This window comes from Miscanthus floridulus, chromosome 2 (assembly GCF_019320115.1).
Source record: "Miscanthus floridulus cultivar M001 chromosome 2, ASM1932011v1, whole genome shotgun sequence".
NCBI classification, from domain to species: domain Eukaryota; kingdom Viridiplantae; phylum Streptophyta; class Magnoliopsida; order Poales; family Poaceae; genus Miscanthus; species Miscanthus floridulus.
This window is the reverse complement of record NC_089581.1, coordinates 64,092,411-64,102,012: the sequence shown is the minus strand read 5'-3', so window position 1 is coordinate 64,102,012 and position 9,602 is coordinate 64,092,411. Positions and strand designations below refer to the sequence as shown.

Below are 9,602 nucleotides of genomic sequence, written 5' to 3'. Positions count from 1 at the left end.
TTTCTATTCATGAGAAACAATGATAAACTTACAAAAGGCATCAATATCTAGTCATGAGAAACTCAGCAAAACATGGTTTTCTATTTTACGATTTTTCTGCGATTTAAAAAGGAGAGCAATGATAATTCCATTGATAATTGACTATATCCATTGTATGAATGGTTAAAACGAACTATCGAGAAAATATTTATAGGCTGTCACCAAGCGAAGCTAAAAATTATTGATTTGTCATCCAGGCCATATATTCCTTTGAAAAAATTAGCGATCTTGAATGTTTCATATGAAAAAGAATATATTTTAACAACTGATCCCACTATCATCACAGGAATACAAAAGCAATCAGAAAAAGTGAAGCTCAAAAGCATTCAGAAATTAAGCGGGAGATATTTTTATAAGAGTGAAAAAGTTGCAACATTCAGCTCAAACTGAAAGACCTTTTGCATTGAGAACTTGCGTGGGAGACTGGGAGCCAGAACGCTGAGCCAGTTAGTTGGGAAGCAACCACAAGAATGCAATATGAGCAGAGCCAGCGAAGAGAGACAGCCACACCACAGGTCCTGAAACTCCTTGCGGATGCTGTAGTCGGCCAGGGTGCGTTCGTCCTATGGCTGCTTCCCGGAGAAGATGAGCTTCTGCTTGTACGACGCCATGCCTGAGCACAAGAAAACGTAACAAAGTTGGTAAACAGAAACAGGAAATTCTAAAGGAATTAGATAATGGAACGAAATCAGAAACAATGGACCTTTTCCAATTGTGTTTAATGATGAAGAACAAAGAGCCGCCAAATCTAACAGAAGCCACTTGCCGGATGCAACCAAGATTGAGCTCGATTACGCAAGAAGAAAGACCACACAAAATCCTCTCCTCTTCTCCCCGGATCCAAAAAAAAAAAATTGTCACCCAGGTCAATCCCACGAAGCAAGAGCGGAGGGCCGTCGCGGTCGGGGATGGCGATGGCCGCGGCGGAGGCGGGGAAGCAGCCGAGGGCACGGGCGCGCTCGAGCTGGCGGCTGTAGAGCGTGACCTGCTGGGGGCTGGCGGCCGTGAGCACGACGGTGTCCATGCCTTCCGCAGCCGGCACCATGCCTTCCGCAGCATTGCCGCCTTCTCCTCCGCCGTGCGCGCCCTCCGTCGCCGCGGGCACGAGTCCATCACCTCCGGCGCCTTCGGCCGGCCGCTGGCCAACACCGGCGGGGCGGGGGAACCCTAGCCGCGGGATCCCCCCGCTCCTCGTACTCGTCCGCGCCGCTACCGCGCGCTCTGGATTTCGCGCGCTTCAAAGAGGAGCTGAGCCGCGCCTCGTGGCGGAAGGAGAGGAGGAGGTTTTAGGGGAGGAGGAGGAGAAGGGGCGACGGCGATGCGCGTAAGGCGGCGGCGGCGAACAGGAGGCGGAGATCCGCGTCGGGGCAGAGAGAGAGACGCGAACAGACCGAAATCAAGGCGAGCCTGACCTGGCGCATGCGCATGGGAGGTCGGCGGGAGCGCGATCGAGCACAGAGTAGTCGGATTTGGACGAGTAACCACAAAAGAATGACTAAGAGATAATGTTACGTGTTCGTTTTGATGATATTATATATTTTGAATGTATTTATAGGTGTAGATGTAGTATAGGTCATGACTGTAAGTATATATTTGTTGTGTGACTATAGATTTATTCTAACTGATGTGTTATAGGGTAGGGTAGATTTCGATTTCGACTTTTCAGATGCCCTTATTGACTGGGGCTACTACTATTTGCTGGGCAATTTAGCTAACAAGTAATGATACACTGTTTAATAAATGTATGTATCATTACTAACGATCTCGCATTTATTTTGGCCTCATATATATATATGGTTGTTTAAACCATCAAGTGCGTGGACCAAGCTCTTTCCCCTGAAGCTTCGATCTACATTTGGGATCCAATTAAGGACTTGTGTTTACTTCTTGATTGAATTGAAGTATGCTAATCACATATCGTAAAATCAGCACCATTTTCTACTTATATAGTACTCTCCACTTGAGTGTGTAATGAACTTGTCAACTGTACACCACCACAACGTGCTATTAAGATAATGAACAAATGCATGTTTGGAGCACTATAAATTGTCAGCAGATCGTCCACACCAGCAACGGATGCCGGCTCTGGCATTGGTGACGACGAGCACGGCATCGTTCAGCAGGATGGGCTAAGAAGAAGCGCACGTGAGAGGCGGCCCAGTACCCGTGTCCAGGGCCCGTAATGGGAGTGAACCCACTACAGCTGTAAGAGAGAAGTGCCGTAGTCGAGTAGTATAGGTTCACCGTAGCGAGAGCAGAGAGGGTATCATTGAGAACAATTTGTAATCAACCTATTTCCCAAGCACTTCTCTGCTCCAATCGAAGTCCTCCGATCTATACTTCGTTGCTTGCTTATTGCTATCTTGTTCTGATTCTATCCTGCTGTCTACGCATCCTGCTTACATAAATGCCCATGCAAGCTTTAGCTCAGCACCCACCTCATCTCATCTCATCTCACACTAGTAAGAGCACACAATGGCAGGCACTAAACTAGTAGCCCTAGGTCTCATTGCCCTCATGAGCATGGGATTAGCCAATGCTGCAAGGGTGGCTAGGTAGAAGGAACTGTTAGTTGATCTCCACCAATAGGCTCAACGGCCTATTGGGCCCTTATCTCTGCTCCCTGATCGGGGGAGCCCAACCCTAATCCGGTTGGTGGGCCCATGTCGCACAGCACATATAAAAGGAAGGTGGGGGTGAGGGCTCGGACTACGAGGTTCACTGGAGCCGCCACACCCACCTACAGAAACCCTAATACCGATCTAAAGAGCTGCTGCCAGCGACGGGATGTGCTACACCAGCCCGCCGCCTCTGCGTCGTCCCCTGCAGGTCACCACCGGCCACTGGACCTCGACACCGAGCCGGAGCTGCCTCGACACCGGCGTCCGCGAGGTGCGCACGGCGAATGGGATGTTACCCGGATCTACGGGTTACACACAGAAAGGTACACACCATACATATCGATTTCAACAATGGTATCGGAGCAGGTTACTAAGTGTGTAACCCTAAACCTAATCGGGTAAAAGTAAAAGAAAGAGAGACCGGCTCATGGTGTACCGGTTATCACCGCCACCGCGCGTGGGGGAAAGGAGCCACACCGTTCGACGGCGCACGGCAAAAGTAAAGGACCGAACAGATCAAGTTCGGATCTAAGGAATGAAGAAGGATGGGTTCAGTTTTGGCCGAACTCTAAGACCTAACCCTAGAAAGAATCCCATCACTAATCAGTTCAATCCGAGAAGAAAGAAAAGGAACCCTAGCATCTAGATTTCGAATCACACAAAAGGTAAACACGGATCGGGTATTCGGGTTCAACCGAACCCTAACCCTAGATCCCGATTCGATTCGGATGAGCTCCAAAGGGAAAAAGAACAGTTTCGGATGAACTAAAGCAAAGAAAAGCAATTGGTTCAACCGAACAAGGGAAAAAGAACAGTTTCGGATTAACCCTAATCCGAAAAGAAAAGAAATCAAAGAAAAGATTCAAATCCAAAAGGGGAAGGGGAAAAGAACAGGGTCGGGATGCGAACCCTAACCCTAGATCCATTCGGATGAACTTCGGAAAAGAGAAGAATGCAAGCCAAATAGAATTGAAAGAAGGGGATGGGAAAGGAGAAAGGGAAAGGAAAACGGAAACACCTCGCCGGGCGTCGGGAAAACCTTTTCGCCGGCGCGGGAGAAGAAGACCGAGCCGGGCTCGCTGCTCGCTGGCTTGGCCAAGGGGTCACCGCGGCCAGGGCCGCTCGACGGCGGCGCGCTCACCCGCTGGGGAGCATGCACGCCGGCGAGGGGGCCAACGGCGGTGCCATGGACGCCTTCGCTTGCTCTCGGTTGCGCTTGCCTCGCTGCGGTGTGAGGAGAGCTGAGAAGAAAGCGGCGACAGAAAGAGAATGAAGAGAGAGAGAGCGGCGAAGAAATGCTCTAGGGTTTTGCCCGGGGCGCGTGGCGTCGGCTTTTCTATTCGAGCGATACAGCCGGGCGACCATCGGATGTGATCCGACAGCGGAGCGCGACTGGGACAAACTCAGCCCAGGCGGGCGCGAGCGCCGGGCTACTTTCCCGGCCCAGGCCCAGGTTGCGGCCTGGGCGCGGGGCCAGCGCGGCGACTGTGCGCGTGCTGGAGTGGGCCGGGCCGCTTTAAGGCTGGGCCGAGTGAACAGAATTGAAATGATTCAGTTTTTGTTTTTCCTTTTTCCAGCAAACATTTATTTCCTAGAAAATGAATAAATTAGCTCAAAAGAAAAATAGAAAAAGTATTTTTTACCTGTGGGTAGAATTCAAGAAATTGAGTGAAAGTTTTTTCGCTGCTAAAGAAAAGTATATTCTCCAGTGATTTTGTACTGACATGATATTTAACTGGTGAAATAAAAGTTTTTTTCAGTAAATCTTTATTTCCTGGAAATTGATGATTAATGGCTTAAAGAAAATGGAAAAGTAAATTTCCCTAAGGGTAAAATTCAAGAAATTGAATTCTTTTTCCGCTGCTAAAGAGAAATTATTTATTCTCCAGTTAATTTGTACCAACGTGGTATTTAATTAGAGAAAAAGAAAGTTATTCCGCTGCTAAAGAAATTATTGATTCTCCAGTTATTTTGAACCAATGCGGTATTTAATTGGAGAAAAGAGTTTTGATATGATGTTGTTATTTTCTGACCAACGTTGTTAATAACAATATCGTAATTTTAATGATTTATGCATTGATTCTACTTCTGCCCAACGGTAATGTAGAATTAGTGTATAAGAAAAGTTGATAATTTTAATGATTTATGCATTAATTCTACTTCTGCCCAATGGTGATGTAGAATTAGTGTGTAAGAATAGTTGTGAAAGTTAAAGATTTACGCATTAATTCTATTTCTGCCCAACAGTGATGTAGAATTAGTGTATAAGAATAATTGTATGTTTTGATTTTGACCAACGTTGAAATCAAGGCATGCAAATGATGTTATTTTATGTTAAGAAAAGTTTTAACCTGGTTTTTTCATCTTGTCTAATGTGAACTGGGTAGTCACCTCATCGTGTTCCACTGAGTTTGTGGCACCTATGAGGGAGACAAAAGAGAATGATGCCACTTGGGCAACTAAAGAGAGAGATTTTGAATCCCAAAAGATAGTCCTATGACTGTTGTGCATAGGAAGTGGGTCACTGCCAACAAGAAATGTTTTGGCTGTGATAAAGAACATGATTGAACCTGCAATTGTGGGGCTCAATCCCAAAGTGTGACACGGTCACCGAGTACCTCGATAGAATAAAGAGTCAGTTCACTGGCACTTCAAAGACATATGCTACTCAGCTGATAAAGCAGCTAGTGACAGAGTGTTACTCTGGAAATGGTGGCATAAGAGAGCTCACGATGCGTTGTCGAAATTATGGCACTATCGTTCAGGCCATATTTCGAGGGGGAGAATAGAAAGACAAGTTAAGAATGATATTCTTCCTCCATTAGAGCTCTCAGACTTAGAACAATGCAGAGAATGCGTAAAAAGAAAGTATATAAAGAAAAGTAAGAAAGATGACAAACGAAGCGCAGGAATTCTACAGATTATTCACATAGACATCTGTGGTCAGTTTCCTGAAAAGAGTGTGGATGGAAATGATTCGTTCATAACATTCACAAATGATTACTCCCATTATGGCTAAATTTATCCAATCAAAGAAAGAATAGAAGCATTGGATAAATGTACATATTTAAGGCAAACGTTGGAATCCAATGCAATTTAAAGATAAAGACAGTCAGGTTTGACCGTGGGGAGTACTACGGTCGGCATACCCTAAAAGAATGGCATGGTAGTCCAGTATTCTACACTGGGCGAACCTCAGCAAAATAGAGTAGCTAAAAGAATCAATCATACCCTGATAGATATGGTGGGCAGTATGATAAGTTACTCCACCTTACAGTTGAGCCTGTGGATGGAGGCGTTAAAACCGCCATTCATATTCTCAATAGAGTATCAAGAAAGTCGGTGCTCAAAACACCGTATGAATTGTGGACAGAAAGAACATCCTCACTTAACCACTTGCGTGTGTGTGGGGGAGCCCTGCTGAGGTTAAAGTGTTTAACCCAAATATTGGGAAGTTATATCCCAAAAACAGTAAGTTGTCATTTATTTGGCTACGCAGAAAAGTCAAAAGATTTTCGTTTTCTACTGTTCAGAGAGACATACAAAGTTTGTGGAAACAAGACACGCTGTCTTCCTAGAGGACAAATGAATGAGGGGGAGCATGGTAGCTTGAAAAATTGACCTTGAAGTGAAGCGGGTGTAAGGGCCCTCTCCAATGATTCATGAGCCATTTTTTTCTCACTACCTGCTGTAGCTGCACCGACAGTGCTAGATACTGTGGTGCCAGCACCTGTTGTTATCCCACCTGTGGCAACAATGAATGACGATGAGGAACCTGTTCTTTAGGATCCTATAGAACCTATTGCCACACATGAGGGGGAGCAACAACAGCCTCAAACAGAAGATGTGCCAAAATTGAAGGCCCCTATAAGGTCTCAAAGAGTTAGAAAATCAGCTATTCCTGCTGATTATGAAGTGTATAACATGAGGAATTTCAAATGGAGGATGATTACACCTCATTTGAAGAAGCCATGAGAAGTGATCATTCATCAAAGTGGCTTGAGGCCATGGAAGATGAAATAAAACATATGAATGCCAATATAGTTTGGGATTTAGAGATAATTCCTAAAGGAGCCAAAACAGTAGGCTGTAAATGGGTCTACAAGACAAAACTTGACTCTCAAGGGAATATAGAGAGATATAAAGCCCGACTTATGGCAAAAGGCTTTGTGCAAATAGAAGGGATTGATTACAATGAGACCTTTTCTCCAGTCTCATGTAAGGATTTCTTCAGAATCATAATGGCATTAGTGGCACATTACGATTGAGAATTACATCAGATAGATGTAAAGACGGCATTCCTCAACGGAGACTTGGAGGAAAATGTTTACATGGCACAACCGAAAGGTTTTGTCATGGAAGGAAAAGAACGAATGGGATGCCGCCTAAAGAAATCCATTCATGGATTAAAACAAGCTTCAAGACAGTGGTACTTGAAGTTTGATCAAACAATAAAGAATTTTGGGTTTAAAGAGAATGTAGACGACAATTGTGTCAATACAAAGTTTAAGATTGGGAAGTTTATCTTCCTTGTCCTGTATGTAGATGATATCTTACTTGCTAGTAGTGATGTCAGTCACATGAAAGATCTTGGCGAAGCCTCGTTCATTCTAGGGATCGAGATTCTCCAAAATAGAAGAAAAAGGGTATAAGGACTGTCACAAAAGGCATACATGGAAAAGATCTTAAAGAAATTCAGTATGCACAAATGTAGTCCCTCACCTGCTCCTATAGTCAAGGGCGACAGATATGGAGATTTTCAATGCCCCAGGAACCAATATGAGCTCAATCAATAAAGTGATAGTGGTTTCATATGCTTCAGCTGTCGGAAGCTTGCAACGTGCTCAAGTATGTACACGCCTTGACTTAGCATTTGTTACCGGGTTTTACTTGGCAGATTTCAGAGCAATTCTGGAATAGAACACTGAAATTAGTAAAGAAAGTTTTGCATTATTTGCAAGGAACGAAAGGCCTCATGATGACATATAGAAGATCTGATTCACTCCACATGGTGGGATATTCAGATTCTGATTATGCGAGAGTGAATACATATCCAGACGTGGATTTTCTATCATCTCGCAAAGGGGAGCTATTTCATGGAAAAGCTCAAAGCAAACTGTCACTACATCGTCCACAATGTATGACGGTTTGTATCATGTTATGAGGCAACGGGCAGGTGAACTAACTAAAGAAGTTCATACCCGGTTTGAAGGTGGTTGACGACATCTATAGACCACTAAAGTAATACTGCGATTATGATATGGCAGTACATGATGCTCACAACATAAGTCAAGTGGTGCTGCCAAACACGTTGACATAGAGTATTATGTTGTGAAAGATAAAGTCCGGGATCAAGTCATAAGTCTTGAGCATATAAGAACAGAAAGGATGCTCGCGGATCCGCTTACAAAAGGCTTACCACCCAACATGTTCAGAGGACATGGTGTTCAGAGAACATGTAGCTAGCTTGGGTTTAAGGGAAAGCCTAAAATATTCCTGGACAAAAGAAGGCCCAAAGATAAGTATCTATTTCAGAACAGAGTAGTGAGTTGTAGCTGTTAAGTCTATCGGCAACGGACCGTGACAATGAGACATGCTCTATGAGCTAATCTGTAATGGAATGAACAAAAGCAAATGATATGAAAGTGAAAGATGAATTGAGATCAAAGGGGAGAATGTTAGTTGATCTCCACCAATAGGCCCAACGGCCTATTGGGCCCTTATCTCTGCTCCCTGATCGGGGGAGCCCAACCCTAATCCGGTTGGTGGGCCCATGTCGCACAGCACATATAAAAGGAAGGTGGGGGTGAGGGCTCGGACTACGAGGTTCACTGGAGCCGCCACACCCACCTACAGAAACCCTAATACCGATCTAAAGAGCTGCTGCCAGCGACGGGATGTGCTACACCAGCCCGCCGCCTCTGCGTCGTCCCCTGCAGGTCACCACCGACCACTGGACCTCGACACCGAGCCGGAGCTGCCTCGACACCGGCGTCCGCGAGGTCACAGCGCAACCGCGCACGGCGAATGGGATGTTACCCGGATCTACGGGTTACACACAGAAAGGTACACACCATACATATCGATTTCAACAGGAACTGGTACCTGGAGAAGGTGGCGGTGTTGGATATGTGAATGGTGGTGGCTCTGGATCTGGCAGTGGCGCGGGATCTGGTGAGAGCGGCCCAAGTGGTGTTCATGCTAGTGGTGGAGGTGGCGGTAGTAGTTACAATGGTGGCTTTGGGTATGGTGGTGGGTCTGGCTCGGGTTCAGGTTCGAGCCAGTATAGTCAAGGGCCATATTATAGCTACAACGAGTATTCTAATGCCGGTGGTAATGGAGGTGGTGGTGGAGGAGGCCAAGCTGGAGGTTACTACGGGTCCAGTGGACGCGGTGCTGGCGGTGGAACCGGCTATGGCTCTAGCGAAGCTGGTACAAACTGGTATGGACAAAGTCATGCAAATGCTAATGCAAATGGCAATGGTGGAGGAAAAGGCACTAGTCAGAATGGTGGCAGTGGCGGTGGTCAAGGTGCCGGATCTGGCTTCGGTAATGCAAACCCATAGATGTTTCACTTTCGAGAAGATGGAGCCCAACATGCGTGATGTTTTTTAGGATTGTTGCCTTAGAGTTTACTTACTTTTCTTTGTAATCGTTATGTATCTGCTAGGTTTTTTTTTACAAAATAAAGGGCTCCTCCATCCTTGTACATGTAAGATACATAAATAAATATATATACATAGACCTGTATAACTGCGCCCGTGTCTAATCAACTGGGCTCAGAATGTCTTCCGAAGCAGGACGACCAAGGGAGGGAGAGCCAGAGAATGTCGAGAATGGGAGACGATAGATGAGAGAAGCGGCCGATTTGCATTGGTAGGCTCATCGAGTGGAGAACAGGAGAAGTATTGGGTTGTTGGGCCACATGCCATGCCTAGGTCC

General features: G+C 45.7%; 1 protein-coding gene across 1 annotated transcript; it reads left to right on the top strand.

The window, feature by feature from the left end:
* The first annotated feature begins 2,514 nt into the window (after positions 1–2,514).
* LOC136538986 (glycine-rich cell wall structural protein 2-like) lies at positions 2,515–9,226 on the top strand. Its single transcript, XM_066530911.1, has 3 exons — positions 2,515–2,594; positions 7,283–7,308; positions 8,766–9,226. Exons 1-3 carry the CDS (start codon positions 2,515–2,517, stop codon positions 9,224–9,226), a joined length of 567 nt encoding a protein of 188 aa, XP_066387008.1.
* The last annotated feature ends 376 nt before the right edge of the window (positions 9,227–9,602 follow it).

Bases quoted from the DNA above. Each gene is read 5' to 3' on its own strand.
- LOC136538986 (XM_066530911.1), top strand. From the start codon at position 2,515: ATGGCAGGCACTAAACTAGTAGCCCTAGGTCTCATTGCCCTCATGAGC. The intron at 2,595-7,282 runs GTAGAAGGAACT...CTAGGGATCGAG, and splicing joins AATGCTGCAAGGGTGGCTAG to ATTCTCCAAAATAGAAGAAA. The intron at 7,309-8,765 runs ATAAGGACTGTC...AGGAACTGGTAC, and splicing joins CAAAATAGAAGAAAAAGGGT to CTGGAGAAGGTGGCGGTGTT.